The sequence below is a fragment of the Cheilinus undulatus genome, linkage group 18 (genome assembly GCF_018320785.1).
Source record: "Cheilinus undulatus linkage group 18, ASM1832078v1, whole genome shotgun sequence".
NCBI lineage: Eukaryota > Metazoa > Chordata > Actinopteri > Labriformes > Labridae > Cheilinus > Cheilinus undulatus.
In genome coordinates this window covers 21,062,312-21,080,551 of record NC_054882.1, presented here as the reverse complement: position 1 = coordinate 21,080,551, position 18,240 = coordinate 21,062,312, and the positions used below count along the sequence as shown (strand labels likewise).

The window sequence follows — 18,240 nt, the reverse complement described above, 5'->3', positions numbered from 1 at the left end:
AGAGAAGGCTTCATTGGCTCTGACGGGAGCTCCAACTGCTGGTTAGTGAACGTTATGAAGATGAACAGAAAATTATGCCGTGTTCAATTAACATAATCACCGGCTGTAGATGTTAGATACGATCTAACTTACTGTGAGCAAGGTAATGGCCTACATATGATGAGGGGAGTTCAAGTAAAGGCCATCGTTGTTTTAAACAAGATAGTTAAACAAACACTGAACACAAAAAGACTCAAAAGTTGTATAAAAATTAGAATATCGTGAAAACAGGTGTTTATTGTAGTTTATTCAAGAAACTAAGTTGTTCCAGGCTGCTGTCAAGATTTTTTTTTTTAATTTCGATGATTTGGGCTTACAGCTCACAAAAAAAAATCCACTGATAGCGTTGACTCTGGACTTGATTAAACACAGTAGACCAACAGCAGCAGATGACATCATCACTGAGTGCAGAAACTGAAAACACTGGACTTTAAGCACCTTGGACTCTGTCCCTCCCTCATCTTCCTCCAGACTCTGGAACATTGATTTCCAAATGAAAGTCAAGAATTGCTTTCCTCTGAAAACAGGACTTTGGACCACTGAGCGTGTCCAGTCCCTTTTCTCCTTTGCCCACGTGAGAAGCTTATGCCGTCTTCAGGAGTGACTTGACACAGAACTACACCTGTAGCCCATTTGCTAGGCTGCAGGCTTGCACTTTACTCCGTTTTTGAAGGCGTTTTTGCTTTAAAATAGAGGTTTTAGTCATGAGTACTCAGGTAGCTAGTTAGTTTGGTTCATGCATTCAAAGTGTTGTAAAAAGGATTTTTATGAAATATCTGTACGGGATCTGAATGGCGAATTTAGCTGGTGTAATGGGAATGCTGCTATGAATGCAGTGCTTTTATTGGCTGTATGTCACAATGCTCTGGCTGTGAGAACACAATGCTTTTATGATATGAATGCAATGCTAGTATCAGCTGTTAAAATGCAATGCTCCTTTTAGCTGTATGAATGCAATGCTGCTATTGGCTGTATGAATGCAGTGCTTTTAATGGCTGTATGAATGCAATGCTGCTATTGGCTGTATGAATGCAATGCTGCTATTGGCTGTATGAATGCAGTGCTTTTAATGGCTGTATGAATGCAATGCTGCTATTGGCTGTATGAATGCAATGCTGCTATTGGCTGTATGAATGCAGTGCTTTTAATGGCTGTATGAATGCAATGCCGCTATTGGCTGTATGAATGCAGTGCTTTTATTGGCTGTATGAATTCAATGCCTTTATTGGCTGTATGAATGCAATGCTGCTATTGACTGTATTAATGCAATGCTTTTATTGGCAGTATAAAAGCAGTGCTGCAATTGGCTCTATGAATGCATTGGTGCTATTGGCTGTATGAATGCAGTGCTTTTATTGGCTTTATTAATGCAATGCTGCTATGCGCTGTAAGAATTCAATGCTGCTATTGGCTGTATGAATGCAGTGCTCCTATTGGCTGTATGAATGCAATGCTGCTATGCGCTGTAAGAATTTAATGCTGATATTGGCTGTATGAAGGCAGCATTCCTGCAGGCATGCAGGCAAACATTTATTTTCCTCCATTTTCTGTTATAACATTTAAATATTTGTTATTTTACATTGTGCTCTGGAAAACTAGCTCTGTTGTATTCAAGACCTTGTGGAAACAACCAAAATATTTTTTTATCACAGAAAAAAAGATACAACAATATCAATGGATGTACAGTATGTCTGCTTGAGCCTTCCATACACCATTGACTCTTTGCTACCATTTTTCTTTTTGAGGCACAGATCCATGACTCACTTTTTGGTCCTTATCTACAAGTGAAGAACACTACTGACCTTTACATTGGTGATTTTATCGTGACTCTGAAGGTCATAACACTTCAGAAAATGGCAAACTAAATCTTATTTCTGAGAACAAAACAACATTTTACAGAATGCTTTCAGAAATCACACCAACCTTCAACATCAGCAACAAATCATCATAAAGATAACACCACTGCAGTCATTCACTGTTCGGTTTCATTTTTTTTTATGTCCTTGTATTTTGTGAAATTATGTTATTAAACTTTAAAGCCATACGTGCATATCACAGTGGCGTATACATTCTGTTTGTTGTGGATGAAGACATTTTTAAGCCTCCTTCTGGCTGAGAAGTTGATTGCACAAAGGAAAGATTAAGATGGGAGTTCCTGACATATACTGTGTGTATGTTTCAAGTATTACATCAGTTTTGACTCATTCATGTGGGGAAAAAACACTTTTTTTTCAAGGAAAAAAAGTGTTTCACTGCAGAATTTTGTCTAAATTTTACCTAAAAATGGGAAGAGAAGATACAAAAAAAGAAATAAGAAACCTACCGGGACTTTCAGCGTGTTATTTATTAGATGAATGAGAGCCAGCCAAAGTCGAGCAGCTGAAATGAAAGCAGGAACTGTGACACAGCAGACCCCTGTGACTTGCTGCTAATGAGGCAGCCGCTGGTCTGGCTCTGGTTATAAATATGAATCATGGCGCTGGGATTGTGTGTGTGAGGGGCCAGCTTTGGGGGTAGAAAAGGAAATAAATATTGGTGGAATAGCAAAGATCAAAATGAGGACGATGTGAGAAAGTTTTTCTGGAGACATTTAGGAATATTTCAACGATGTCTTTATTTTCATCTCAATAATATAGCCTAATTTTTATCTCTTAGTGCTTCAGTGAGTCATGATGCACAGACTGGTTCATACATAATAAACTGGGTCAATTAAGCATTTCATCTGACTTACTCAGAGCTGTTAGAGGAGAGAGTCAATCAGAGCTTTTAATGCTTTATTCTTATTGTTCAAAGTAGAGGCAGTTGCAGTCTTAAAAAACTCAATCTTTAAGTTTAATTCTGAGTGGTTTTGTGCCTCAGAATCCACCAGGCCCTGCTGTGTTGGTGGTTGGCACTGGGTTAAGTGAACAGCCTGTGCTGCAGCTGACATGGATAATGACTTGTTGACTTCAGACACTGATTAACTAACTCTGCTGAGCTGCTCAGCCATACCACACACTCACACAGAGAAGAAAAAAAACACCCAAATACACACATATCCTTAGTTTGGAAGAAACACACTGTGTACCAGAGCCACATATAATGAAAGGGTTGGCTCCTGGCTGGTGCTGAGGTGACAGCTGTGGTAATTTCCTGTGACAGATCTGTGCTTAGTGAACAGTGATGGGAAGGGAAACGCTTCATTAACACTACAGTGCTGCCTCAAGATCTATAAAACAACACAAAACAGTCAGATAAATAAAGATGAAGCAGGAAATGCACCGTCAAACTCAGTGTGGAAACAAAGAGCAGAATAATGTGCTTCTGTAAAATGGCTTTTAGATATAATAAATTGAATGCTGTGTGGGCTTGCTTGAATTGAGAAGGTGTTTTGCTGCCACCCGGTGGACATATTGTGCAGGTGTATCCCTTCTGGTGTCCCTATATTCATAAATAACAAAAACAAAGCTTTATGGTGCAAAATATAAAGCATAAACCTTTATTTAAATGAAAATAAAAAATAATAAGATAAAGTAACTGACAACTACAAATGATATTATTAGAAAGGAGAAGCATTTAGGAACAACAGCCATGAAGAAGAAGACCATGTAAAATCACAGAGCTGGGTCAGCGACTGCTAAAAGTCACCAATGTTCTGCTGACTCCATAGCTGAAGAGTTCCAACCTTGGACTGGCATTTATATAAGCATAAAAACTGTGCAGCAGGGTTGCCATAGCCAAGCAGCTGCATGCAAGCCTTGCATCACCAAGTCCAATGCCAAACCTTGGATTGAGTGGTGTAAAGCACACTGACACTGGACTGTGGAGCAGTGGGAACGTGTTCTGTGGAGTGAAGTCCTTCTCGCCCAACATCAGCGCCTGACCTCAATTCTCTACAGGAGGGGTTCTCAAACTTTTAAGCCCGTAACCCCTAAAATAAAGGTGCCAGAGACTGGGGACCCCCACTGTACCTAAAGGTGGTTGAAGCATAGTTGAACATAGCAATGCAATTTCAAGAAAAACACATGTGCAGACTGACATTTTAACCCTCTGTGTCCCATGCTATTTCTCTTAAACTATTGTGTCTCACCCGGGCTTATTGTCTTTAAAAGCTTGTAAAACATTAACCCTGTGGTGAACAGTCAAGCTCTAAACATCCTCACAAACTTGTCCTTCTATCTCTTTGGGACAAAGAAGTTAAAAAAAAAATCTTTCTGTGACGATAAGTCTTCAAAATAGTCAAATTTATACCAAAAATGTCCTTGTGCTTTATGGAACTTGAGTCATTATTCAATGCAGTTCCTGTCTGCAGTGACACAGAGAGAGACACATCCCAGCCTCTCTGTGTCTTTTTCTCTCTACTATAAGGCACTCAGGCTCTCTTCTCCAGTTTCTAAGTGACGTGCCAATGGAACAGTCAACCATTGGTTGTCACAGCCCAGTCACAATGCTTTCTGGGATTCAAACAGCCAATATGGTGACAGTATTGGCCCACTGCAGGAATGATTGAAAACAGACTCCAAATAGCTAAAAAAAGACACTAAATATTGAAGTTATTGGCGTGGATTTAATCTTTGAAAAAAGCAGGCAAGTGGTTACAATTTTTGATTCAAGTTATTTAACATTTAAAAATATGGGCCGTATATGACAAAACAGGTTTCAGGGTGTCATGGATTTTTAAACATTACTTTGATTTCAGCATAAATCTCACCCAATGACCATGTTCTTATTTTACATTTAAATAATTTGATGCATATATTTTAATAAAAACGGATCAAATATACAACTTGAAATAATTCTAAAATATTACTGTTTTTTTGGAAGGGATCTGGTGACCCCCTCTCAGTGCCTTGCGACCTCCGAGGGGGTCCCGACCCTCATGTTGAGAACCACTGGGGGGCAACTCCGTATTAAAGTACATGTATTTGAATATAATGCCATACAGCCCCTGTTGGTGTAATGGGAAGGCGGTCGAATACTTTTGTCCATATAGTGCACATAGCCTAATGTGAGATTTTGAGTAAACAACTTAAATAGTCATTATCTCAACAAAACAGGGCAATATAACATGTCCTTCGACAGATTTCGTATTTTGTTACCCTGTATGACTACAAGTATGTTTGAAATCACAGAGGTGAGTAGCCTACGACGGGAAATATTTAACTGTATTTTCTTTAATATAAAGTTACATTTTAAATGTTTCCATGTGAAATATTGAATACATAATATCAACAAATGTTTCCTATTTCAGTTAAAAAGGAGAATTTACACTTTCGAGCTTTTTGTGACCCCGTTGAGTCAAACGTGTGTTTTCATTCTCGAGCTTCACTGTCTGATTGCGGTCGTAAAACCAGCAGCGTCACGCGCATTAACACGCGCAATGAGTGCCAACATGAGGTCGCGAGCTCTCCTGCGAAGTTGTTCTGCGGGTGTTAAGTTACGAGTGGACAGGACACACCTCTAGAGGGAGTTCCCGGGGAGGTGGAAACAAGAAGCTTGATCACTTCTCCTTTCACTTGGAGTGAGCGATCGCCGCTGCCTACCCTGCGGCCGTGCTCTCCTGCTGCAGATATAGAAGCGGGACCACGAGAGGAAAAAATGCCCGGGATGGGCAACTCTCTACGCGCTGCTGCCCTGCTGGCTTTCGTGGTTCTCTCCATTCTGGTGTCACTCCTGATCAGCAGCGTGCAGCAGTTTGGAGCGAGGATATCTGACTTCTCCAATGCAACTGTTGCTGGTGATGAGTTCACGTCGCTCCGCGGGGCGTTGATTCACCAACTCAACGAGCGGCGTAGAGAAATCCTTCCCCTGCTTTTACCTCACGAGGATGACCAGGCTTCACTAGACTCTTTGGATTACAGTCTGTGGAGTGAGATCTCACATGGCTCCAGAAAAGCGCATATGGATGAAATGGGTTGTGATTCTCTGATGGATATGCAAGCTGTGGAAGTCCTCGGGTCTGGATACACTAAGCTGGTTGTCAAAGTGAATCTGGCTGGAGGTCAGCCTGTGGCGTTAAAACTAGTCAACGAAAAGGGGATAGACATGGGAAAGTGTGTGGAGGATTTTAAAGACCCCAAAGGCTGCCGGGAACTCGTTTCTTACAAGCTGAAGAAAGAAATGGTGCTACTGCAGCGGCTGCAGCATCCAAACGTCATAAGGGTAAATATTCACTCTAATTGTGCACACTTTAAAAAACTTTAACACTCTTAAAAGTTGAAGCTTAAAATTCCAGAGCAACATTAGCTTCTAAAGCATTAGAAGTAGCTGGAAAACAGCTGGATTATTATTCAGATTTTCCATAATCCATGCTGCACAGCTCAGATTTTCCTTTGTTTCACACACTGAGCTGGATAAAAAGGGCCTCATTGGCTGTGCAGGACCTTCCCATGTAATCAAATTAAATTCACTGACCCTCTCCTGACCTTTGAGTCCAGTTTTGGAAGAGCAGACAATGTGCCTCTGTCCTCTTCACTATCCCTGCTTCCATCTGAAACCCCCAGCGCTTACTCACTCAACCCATTACAGCCCAATTTAGACCTAGTTTGAGCTTTGAGTTAGATTCTAGCAGCTGGATTGATACATTTTTTTGTACAGAGCAAATTTTCCCCGAAGGCTAATGTGATTTTACTGTCTGAGCCGCAGAGAGCGAGGATGGAAGAACATAATGTCCTCTGGATTTACTTTTAGCCTGTTGATTTCTCTTGCTTCTGTGCCGACTAACTGACATTTTTCTCCCCTCCACAGCTCAGAGGTCACTGTGCCGGAGACACAGAGGGAAGAGGAGGAGAGGGAGGAAGAGTCACAGTCATTCTGGAGCAGGGGACTCCTCTACAGATGATCCAGCTGCTGCAGAGCCCCTGGGAGGATAGATTCAGGGTATGCATACACCTTTTTAGCTGCCAGTTTAGCTTTTGTCACTGCCAAGGAAGGCTTCTTCACACACCTATAGGAAGAATTGTGTGTGAGCCTGTTTTAGGAATGAGAAAGATTAGGGGAGCCGGATATTTGAGACTCCTCTGGGTCCGACATCTGTCCCTCTGAGTATTTGATCAGGCCGGGGCAGGAATGATGGGTCCTGGAGTTAATCCACTGCAGGCTAGGAATGTCATCACACACACACAGACACTCAGTCAACCCTGTCACAGGTATGCTCACATTTGGAATCAACAGAGGCTGAATTTACACTCCACTGACCCAAGTGTAGATGTGCGTGCATGTGTGTCGTCACGCATGGATGTGTCTGAAAGAGAACGAAAGAAAGACTGGAAGAGCGAGATGAAAAAATAGTCCCAACATGCACGCTTTGTCCTTGGATTAACAAAAGTAACATCCCAGTCTGGTGAGTTTCATCTCATTTTGCTGCATCACCCAAATAGGCATTCATAACCCCCCTCCCAAGCTCCCCTGCTGACACCACCCTCAAGCTGCTTGGGCCCCCTTTCAGCTACGTTGCATGTGTGCTGGCTACAGTAATCCTGGGGGGTGTTCGGTTTCAGCCGGCCCTGTTATTACGGAGCTTCGATCCCCACCAAGTGACGTCCAAGAGACCCGAGCATTACCTAACTTTTCTACAATGTTTGTGTGTTAGTGTGGCAGGATCATTTCATGCTCTGTCAGTGCGTGGCTAATGCCTTTATTTAACTTCAGTCACCTTTATTTTCTCTTTCTGTTTTAGGATTTAAAGAGTACTAGAACAGCCTCAGGAAATGGTTTGAGAATGTGCTTGGTGGAACATTTTAAAAGCAGATAAGACTTAAGCAATATAGTGAAACTTAATTAGAATGTCAAATCCATCCTATTTACAGGAAATTATAGGTATTGCTTGACTTTAAAGACATTTTGGGTGATCCACCATTTTTAAGGGCAGCTTTGACATCACTTGGACTTTGGTAATTGAGTCTTTATCGTGCAGGACCCCTCCCTAGTCAGATACGGATGTCAGGAGGAATTTGACTCCTGGTCAACATTTATCCTAGAAATGTATAAGGTTCAGCCTTTTTTGTTTTTCAGGACTGATACTGATACCAATTATTGGTAGTTTGTGAGATCATTAACCATATTTTTTGCATTTATTATGACGTACAGAATGTACCTAATTTGGCGAAAGTAAAAATGCATGATGACAAAATGAAGGAAAATGAACAGTTTAGCTCTAGCTTTGTCAGCATGAGAAACCACCCAGAGCAACACAACAGCAGCAGGAAAACAGGAAGTAATTCCATATTCTCACTGTGTCAGTGTGTTAATTGGCTGGCACTCATATGGCATCTAGCCAATCAGACTGTGTTTTATGAAGGAGATTTTTTTTTTTTTTTTGACTGGGGAGAATGGAAATGAAGCCAGAGGGGGAGAAGCATCTTGCAGTGGAGCTGAAGTAGCACACTTTTTGATAAATTCATTTTATCAATTATTGGTAAAATAAATGTCGTAAATGATAATCGGCCAGATGCAAAATATTTTTGCTCATTCCCAAAGTATTTCTGTGCCACATAACCATAGCCTCAACATTGAATTAAAATAAATCCTCAAAAATTCCACATTCTGAATATTTCCATAGAATTCCCCAAAAACATTCAAGTCAATTTTCCCTAAAATTGCTTATGAAATTAAAAAAAAAAAGTGCAAATACATTCCCAATAATTCCTTGAAAATTATGGCAATTTTACTCCCGAACAGCCAAAGAAATCCACTGACCCCACCCCAAATTCCCAGTCAAATTCATGTTATTTACCAAATTTACTTGAAAAAATGCCCATGGATTTCAAAGCAAATTTCTCTAAAAATTAGAATAAAATTCCCCAAAACTCCCAAATGAATTTCCCAAACATGTTCCCAAAATATACATGGTAAAATTTAAAAATGTCCCAGCAAAATTCCTGAAAACATATATAAATAGAATAAAAATCCACAAAGATTTCAAGCAAATGACTAAACTTCGATGGACATTCTTGACAGTTATCTAAACAAATTACAGATTTTTTTACTGTGTTTGCAGGGTCTTTGGATGACAATATAAGAGTTTGTGACATTCTGTTTGGATACAAATCTGCTTTTATTTTGAAAGAAAAAATAGGTTTCAGGTAGATTAATGATTCTGACATGAATTTGACCACAGAAAAATGAGCTTGTTATGGATTGAAAATGAAGTAGGGAAACGGTAAAAAGGTTTGATGGCACAAGGTGCAGATGACTTTCCACTAAACTGTCTGTGAGTTTTTACAGTAAAATGCGACATTAAGGAGCAGTGGTCGACTTATTTGACATCACCGTGGCTGCAGGAAGATGCTGACGTGGCTTAACCAAAGCTTTATGAAAGGGACAATAAAGCATGTGCCAAAAAATAAATGCACTATATTTTTTTTACTGTGCACTTAAACACATTCTACCATTCTTATCTGGTGTTGTGGTGTCCTATCTCAACCAGGTATGTCTGGATCTGGTCAGACTCCTCCACTTCCTCTCCCAGTCTCCTCTGGGCTCTGTGGGTCTGCTGGACTTTCAGCCTCGACAGTTTGTCACTGTGTCTGGCTCTCTGAAGCTCACAGACCTGGACGACGCCAGTGCTGAGGAGACCTTCTGCCACACAGACGCAGACTGCACCCTCCAGTTCCCACACAGAAACTTCACTCTGCCCTGCTCGGACAGGGGAGTGTGCGAGGGTTTGAGCGAGAAGAGGAACATTTACAACGCCTACAGGTACGAAAGCGACAGTTTTACGACATGATGGATGTGTGATGGTCAGATAGAGCTGCATTTGAATGCATGATTGCTTAAATACAGGCCAAAGTGACACCTTAAATGTTGTTAATAGTTGAAGCATACAGCTGGGAATTTGATGGGGATGGTGTGATGAATAAATTGGCGGTTTCTGTGGAAAAGTCTTTTCTGTGCATGTTTCTGACAGCTTTACGGCCTATTTGTTTTAACACCAAAGTGAGACAAGTCATGTTCTGTGAGAGCTATGTGATGGGGCTTGTCTTGTCTTTTCTGAATGAGTTGTCTTCTGCTTGGCCTCCAGGTATTTTTTCACCTACCTGCTGCCTCACCAGGCTCCGCCCGGCCTCACACACCTGGTAGACCACATCATGAACTCCACAGGTGAGAGCCGCCTTGACATGACATGACGGGACGCCGACTGTGAAAGATCAGGGAGCAAATGATTCCGTTATTTCAGTCATGTAATGGCACGCCTCGGTCTAAGTGTTTCTTTTAAATGAGATCGACAAGATGCTTGTTGACAAAGTAATGGATATAATTTGTTTTTGTTGAGATCAAACGACGGGAGAGAGGAGCAGAAGGAGGACATGATCATGCCTATTAGATGATTTGACTGAATGTCTGTAGTCATTTAGATCTGTTGCTAGATTTAATCTTTTTTTGTGTGTCCAGGGGAGCTGAAAGCCAACATCAATCAAACCCTGGAAGCCTTTGAACACATCCTCCTCCTCTATAAGTCTGGCCTGCACCTGGACAACCTGCCTCCATCAATAATCAGAGGTACGAGCTCGCAGAATGAATGCTGCTTTTTATGAAGTACAGTAGGCCCTCTTATGGACCCTTTCTTTCTTTTTTTTTCTCACAGAGAATGCCTGCCCTTTTCTGATCCCCTTTTAGAGTAAACTCAGTCTTCTGCTCTGTTTTCCTTTTGTATCTTAAAAAAAAAAAAATTAAGGGGGGCGTTTCTCTCGCTCCAACTGTTTTGACAGGTTTATTAGGCAGCTGGAATGAGAGGACAAGACCAACAAAGTGGGATTAATCCGGCATGTCTATGGCTCAGAGAGCACAGTTGGCGTTCATTTAACAAAACAGCACTAAGATTACATGGAGTTATTCATGACATGGGAAAAGTTTTGTATGCTTATTCTGCTTTTGTAGAGAATTGTAAGCAAACTTCTGCATTTATTTTGTTTAAAAGCTCTAGTATGAAATCTCTGGGTGCCTTTCAGATTTCACATGTTAATCTTCTTAATGAAAACCTTTCTACCTCTCCAGTTAAAGCTCTAAAAGTCCTTCACTTTTCTCCCCTATGTCCACTGCTCTCCCCTCACCCCTCCTCTCAGCTCCATGAAATATTAATAACAGTATGACTGGCCGCGTTCCTGTGGTGAGATTTTCCGTCCCCCAGATGCTGGACTGTTTATATAGCAGTGCTTTGCGAATTTAATCACAGATTCAGAGTAAAGAGGCCTGGGCGCTGGGGCTGACACCAGCAGGGAATGTTTTAGCTTAACAAGGAGGTGCCATGAGTCAACCCTGCTGCTGCTGCAGCTGCTGAATGTGTTAGTGATAAGACCTAAAATATGTCTGTGCATTATTTCACAATGTTGTGAGCTCTGTTGAGAAACTGGCAGCATTTTGGATGGAGGAAAAGCTTGGTAGAGTTTAATTTTCTTTGGTTGAACTCAGAGTTGGATGGAAATCTTTGTTTAACTCCCAGTACCTCTACTGTAAACATGCAGCTACAACCAGCACAGTTTATCACAAGTCAGTCAGAATAATCTCTCATCAGGCTGGAATTAGAGGAAACCCTACCCTTGTTTCATCCAAAGGTTAGAAAAATGTTACTACAGGACAGCTTAGTGCCATATCTTCTCATTTAAAAGATTTTGGGTAAAGTTTCAGCTGTTTGACTTTGATTAATTTAGATATTACATACTGACCCATTACCCTGATAAACTTGAATTGTGATATTTACCCTGCAAGCAGCTTGTTTAAGTGTATTCATACTAGGGCTGGGCATTTAATCCACATTTAGATTTCATTGCAACATGGCCTGCTGTGATATTCAGATGGCAGACGGTAGAATATTTCTTTAACTTAGGATCTGTGTCAAAATACTAGCTCCAATCCTGATACCACTATCAGAAATACATCTGATATCGCTGAAAATGTGGGTATTGGAATCAGTAGAGCTGGGCAACTTAATGCAATGTCACAAAATGGCCTGGTGCAATTTTACAAATCTTTGACTAGAAATGTGTCAAAATACTAGTTTAATGTTTTGCTGCAGCAGCAGAGATTTTATGCACATTATGCAAACATTCAAGTGTCTTTTGTTTTAGAATAGTTTACAAAAATCCTGCTTTTCATGTTTATGTATATGTTTTTCTTGATGAGAACGACATAAAAATGAGCATCCCTTCAGTATAGCGGCTGGTGTCAAGTTTGCAATAAGAGCCAAAATAATCGAAATTAGACATTTATTTAATTGTTCAGCACTTTTTTATTCTATCTTATATTGTGTAGGCTATCATATATTGCTTGTATTTGCTAAAAATTAAATCAGGTGAGGAACCTAAAAATAACTGCATATTAAATTGCAATCGCAATATTGAAAAAAAAAATGGGATCAGATTATTTCTGTAAATTGTTCAGGCTGGTTCTCGTATACAACAAGAAGTTACACAGGTCATTAAAAGTTAAATAACTTCTGAAAAGTAGCCTCTTGCTTTTTCCCATTTGAAGCAAGTAATTTTGCTGTTCTAATGGTGCTATCCATGTCACCGTAGCCCTTATGGAAGCATTTTTATGGCGCCTGGAACTCAGATGACTTTCAGGGTCTTGAAAGATTAAATCTACGCTGGAAAATCTGATGTTTGATGTTGAACATCTTCTTATCCATTTTTGATCATTTATTGCAGCTTGCTGGAATGCTAATGGCCACATTGTTTTCCCAGAAGGCTTTGTAAGGTGCTGTCAACTAATGGCAGGCTGTTCAGTCATCACCTTATGCTCTGTCAAACTGTGCATGCATAAACATTCAGCTCACTGTGGCAATAGCCTGAATAGAGCATCATGGAGAAAAAGAGAGAAAGAGAGCCTGTGATGTGGCCCCCTGTGTCACTGTTAGTTTAGTATTTAGCAGTAAAATTAACAATATAAGCAGGAAATGAAATTTTAAATGTCACACAGAGGCTGTACATTGCCGTTCTATTTGTTGAGCCATGCTCTGAGTTCACTGTAAGGCTAAAATAATAATATTAATAATAAAATAATGTGCCAGTTTACCACCACACAGTTGGTCAAGAAAGTTCTTTCAAGTGGAGTAAATCACATCAGCACTGGACTGTGGATCCGTGGAAACGTGCTCTGTGGAGTGACAAATTGTTCTTCGCTGTGATGGGCAAGAGAACATTACCTGCCTGACTGCATTGTGCCAGCTGTGAAGTTTGGTGGAGGAGGGATAATGATATGGGACTGTTTCTCAGGGTTTGAGCTAGGACCCTTATTTCTAGTGAAGGCCAGGCTTAATGCTTCAGCATACCAAGACATTTTGGACAATGCTATGCTTCCAACTTTGTAGCAACAGTTTTAGGAAGAACTTTCTTTATTCCAGTATGACTGTGCCCCAGTGCACAAAACAAGGACTTTAAAGACATGGTTTGATGCATTTGGTGTGACTTTAACCCCACTGAGCACCTTTGGGATGAACTGGAACAGAGATTGTGAGCTGGGCCTTCTTGTCCAACATCAGTCCCCGACCTCATAAATGCTCCACAGGATGAACATACACACATTCCCACAAAACACTCCAAAATCTTGTGGAAAGCCTTCCAAGAAGAGTGGCGGCTGTAGGAGCTGCAAAAGGGGGGCAAGTTCATAATAAAGCACACGATATGGACGGATTTTGATAAAATTTTCAGGAAATGTCAGAAATGGCATAAGGAAGAACTGATTACATTTTGGGAGTGATCCGGATCACCGTCTGGATCCAGGAATTTTTAAAGGATTCTTTACTATTGGGAGATAGGGCTAATGGCAGAGGTCTACGCTCTCCGAGTGCTTTTCTAGTTTTAGTTAGGTATCTGTTCATTAACTTACCTCTTCGACCTCTTTTTTAAAGGCATCATTACCTATGAATATTTAAAAGAGTAGATGATGAATTAACCCATCATACTGTCTCTTTAGATAATATATTCACCAACCAAAAGAAGCAATTGTGCAATAGAAGGTGGACTCATTGATTCCCCCTTATTTGAAAGAGAACAAAAACAAGTGTTACAGCCAAGAAGCTTTTGTAATAGAAACAGGGAGGCTTCAATATGAACACTGTGTAACGTGTTTGTGTGTAAGAAAGATACCCATCAGGTCTCAAGTCTTAATTTGAAATTGCTGACAGATGGAGATTCATTGGTAATGTGGATTTAATTTCCCCTGTAGTGAGCTCATCTGTGATTTGATGGTAAAAATGAAGCTTCTTAAAACAACTTAAAGGTATAAAGTGGGTTCATTAAGGTCCAGAGCAGCATTATGACAGTCTCTATATTAAAATGTACTGACGATTGTTTTCCCATCATTCATCTCAAACACAGACCTTATATTCATATACCCGTCTCCTGAACAGCTGAGGCCCAGCTCCCCGACAGGCCTCATTTTTTTTCTCCCCTGAGTAGGATCCTCGAAACACTCCCTCCCCTTGTTCCCTTTTCTCCGACCCAGAAGGCAGATCCTCGTGTCTTTTTCCTCCCAACAATACCCCCCCACACACACACACCGGCTCCTGCCATTCAGGAAGGTTAACAGTTTGAAACCGTGTGCCTCCTCCGTGCAGACCCACAGACAAGCTTTTGTCCTGTTTTGATGAGTGAGTGAGTGTGTGCCGGCCACATGTGTGCATGCTGCTTTCTCATGGCTCCTGCTAATGTGTAGCAGATGATTTAAAGCCTGATCCTCGAGACGTCTGTCTGAGGGGGACGTAATGATGAATGTAACACAAATGTTGGGCAGGAGGGAGGTGAAGGGATTTTTGGCGTGGAGTGACAGTTTGTGAGGGAAAAGCTCAAAATGGTGACAAATGGAGAGAGTTTTCTTTTCACTGAGACCACGCCTCATGAGCAGGGTCTGGGTACATGAGGGTATTTATAAGAAGAAAAAAAAGACCATCATTGAAAGCATTTGCAGTTAATCAGCAAGTTAGTAAAAGAGTAATCCATAATCAGTAATGGTAAATGATTTGGTGATTTTTTTAAAAAAGATATAGGATTGCAGCTTATTGCCTTTTCTTTTATTTCCTTACCTTGACTAGAATTTGGTTTTGGATCTAGGATCAGACAAAACAAGGGGTTCAAAGTGTAATCTCAGGCTCTGGTGTAGTGATAGGAATTTGAGTACTTTTTAGAGATCATCTGGCAAGCAGAGCTGCTTCTTTCGGCTCCAAACTTCTCATCATGTGGCACTATTTTGCTCCATTAATCAGCAGAATTTTGCAATGTTTTGACTTAATGATATGCATTGACATTCATGCATGCATTAACTCAAATAGTGTGTAATTTCTTTAAACCAATAAAAATCTCCTGTAATTATTTTCCAAAAGATCCCATCTCCTCAACGTGCCTTGCAGGCCAAATGAAACCTGCTTGCCCTTGCTGGGCTTTAGGACAGCCCTAGTAAACACAAATATTACACCATCAAGAAGTGGTCTTTAGTGCAAGTCCTGTGGAGAAAACACAAAAACAAGGAAAACCAACTCTTCAGTGCTTTCCAGCTTTCATTGTTTATACGAAAAGCTGGCTCTCAGAATTACCTTGTTCACAAATGACACATAACTATTGGAAAGTTAGTGTCATCATAGCTCAGTTTGTCATGAAAAGCTTGAAAAGGAAAACACAGAAGTAACGATTGTCTTGAAGTGGTTTTCAACCTTTTTTTGCCCAAGGCACACCTAAGATCAAGCCAAAATTCCAAGGCACACCAAAAACACACACAAAAAAAAACAAAAACAGCCTCTTACATGTTTCAGTAAATCAAGTGTACAGCGCTAGTTCAGGCAGGCCATGAACGGAGTCAAGCACTGCCATATGACTGAGATCAAATGATGCAGCATTAGTCAAATGACAGCATTTTCCCTCACCTCTGTAACATCAGCAAAAACATTTGTAGGATATTTCAGCACTGTTACTGTTAAGAGAGAACCCTAATATGTTTGGTTGAAGAAATACGCTACATAAAACCCACTAATATCAGTGCTGATAATCGGCCAGACCAATTATTGGTTAACTCCTTGAGATTAATTTAATTTGAATATATTAATCCTTTTTTGGCAAGGTTCCACTGAAACCAGCATTTCTTTTACAGAGTTGCTGTAAAACTCTGTAAAATAAAAAAGAATAAGTATGAGCAAATAAACACCAGCTTTTACAAGTTTCATACATAATCATGTCACACATTTATACTCATTTCTCTTTCAGTATACTCAGATTTTAAAACGACTGCAATCCCCTACCTTGTTCTGACACTTGCTCTTAAAAAAACATCACTGACAGAAGGGCTTTATCCAATGTCCTGCATGTACATTTTTATAGAAGAGACAATTCTGATTAAATCGTTCATGAAATCACAACTTAAATGCAGTATTGTCCACTATCTTTTTTGCATTCTTTTCTTCCACTGCTCAGCAGAACTTTTTATTTCCCCTTAGTGATAATAAAACTTTCATGTTACCTTGTAAGAGCCCTTTTACAGTATTCTCATGTATTTATGTGACATCTCCTCTTCTTTTGTTAGATTACACCCTGATGCGAGGTATGGGAACCTCTGGGAATGTGGAGTACCGCTGCTGGCCGTCGTACAGCCAGCAGGGCTGCATGCTGTCAGTCCACAGCGCCAGGGAGGCGGCGTACATCTGTAACTCCCATTCTCAGTGTAACAGTTTCACTCTGACCGGACAGAAGACATGGACGGGTAAATAAAGACTTGGCCTTAATCTTTGTGTTATCACATCGTATACATTTTTCTATCTGGTTTATCGGTTTAAACATAATCTACAAATCATGCTGCAATCTTAAAAGTCTCTATAATAGTTATGTGTAATTACCCAATAAATCACATGTCATACGACAAGACTGTTGAGTAAACAAACTTGGCTGCTACTGCTTTAATCTTGAGATGAAGCTTTTACATGAAGGAATGTATACAGTTATTAAGGATTTCCTGTCAAAACCTGCTCTTTATTGATGTTCCACATGTGTTTAACATGCCCCCCCCCCCCGTACATGTGTTTCAGGTCGCCTTCTAGCCTCTTTCAGGAGCGGCTTCAGTCATCTGGTTCCTGATGGGATGTCCGAGGTGTACGTGAAGAAAACCAAAACTCCTGAAACTTTAGTGTGACAGCAATGACCGTTCAGAACGACCCACTGCTGTGAAGCAAAGTTGCGCTTAACATGCAAACTGTGTCCTCCTCATGTTGAACGCAGCCCGGCTCTGTGGATTTTCAGGAGGAGTGTCGAGGCTGGGCTGACGAGGAGGCGTTTGAAGTGAGGCGAGTGAATGTGATGTATTTATAGGGCTTCTGCTCAGTGACTGTTTGATGTGCCTGCCAGCCCACTGCCTCTTGCCAACTGCTATTTAAAGGGATTTCCCTTCAGGTACAATTAAGGAGGCAGGGGAAGGGGGGACTTGTGCCCTCGACATGTTTTTTTTGCTACCTTGCCTTTATTTGCCATGTGTGTTGGCTTTCCCTGTTAGGCTGGGTCCCTGTAGTCGGGTTTTTAAGCCAAACAGGTAATAGGAACAGCCGCTGCAGCTCAGCATCTGAAGCCTGAGCACGAGAAAAGAAAACAAGCTCTTATACAAATACACTTTATGTTTGTGCTGCTGTTTTTCATGGTTCTTTGGATTAGCTGGGCTGTGGTATGACATGGCAACAACCATGTAAGCATTTACACATAATGAGCAAAACAGATTCAAACCATTCCAGAGAGTTTTTCTCTACTTTAGTAATCTCAGCGTATAGTTCTTAGTTATGAGTGTTTATATGATCCAATGAAATGTAATTGTTCTTACATGATTGTGCATTTTAGCTTACATGCACCTTGTGGGTGAAACTTTTATTTTCAATGAAAAAGTGTTTTTTTATACTTCACTTATTGTAATTGTAAAATTTTACAATTTATTATATAAATATTGTTCCTACTTTTATCTGTATTAGTGTTTTTATTGAATTAACACGACCTCTAACAGGCTGTTTGTCTCTCATTAGCACCTCCATGTTTGTGTCCGTGGGTGTCAGTGGGGGAGGTGAAACTTGCATGTGTATGCTGACCTGTTTTGTGTGTTTTAAGTCCTTTATCTGCTCGCGTGCCCCCACACCTACTATCTGTGGCCCATCTGAATGGGTGAGACCGCAAACCTACAGAGCTCCGCAGAGTTTGCACAATACCAGAGGAATGCATTCAAATGCCTCGTCATGCTGAGCTCATTATGAGCCTTAATTAATACATG

The 18,240-nt window shown here is 40.6% G+C and overlaps 1 protein-coding gene across 1 annotated transcript; it reads left to right on the top strand.

Annotated features, from left to right (window-relative positions):
- The first annotated feature begins 5,522 nt into the window (after positions 1–5,522).
- pkdccb (protein kinase domain containing, cytoplasmic b) lies at positions 5,523–17,937 on the top strand. The gene is made up of 7 exons (XM_041813366.1): positions 5,523–6,180; positions 6,766–6,897; positions 9,446–9,717; positions 10,040–10,119; positions 10,411–10,518; positions 16,525–16,701; positions 17,024–17,937. Exons 1-7 carry the CDS (start codon positions 5,617–5,619, stop codon positions 17,125–17,127), a joined length of 1,437 nt encoding a protein of 478 aa, XP_041669300.1. The 5' UTR covers positions 5,523–5,616; the 3' UTR covers positions 17,128–17,937.
- Positions 17,938–18,240: the final 303 nt, after the last annotated feature.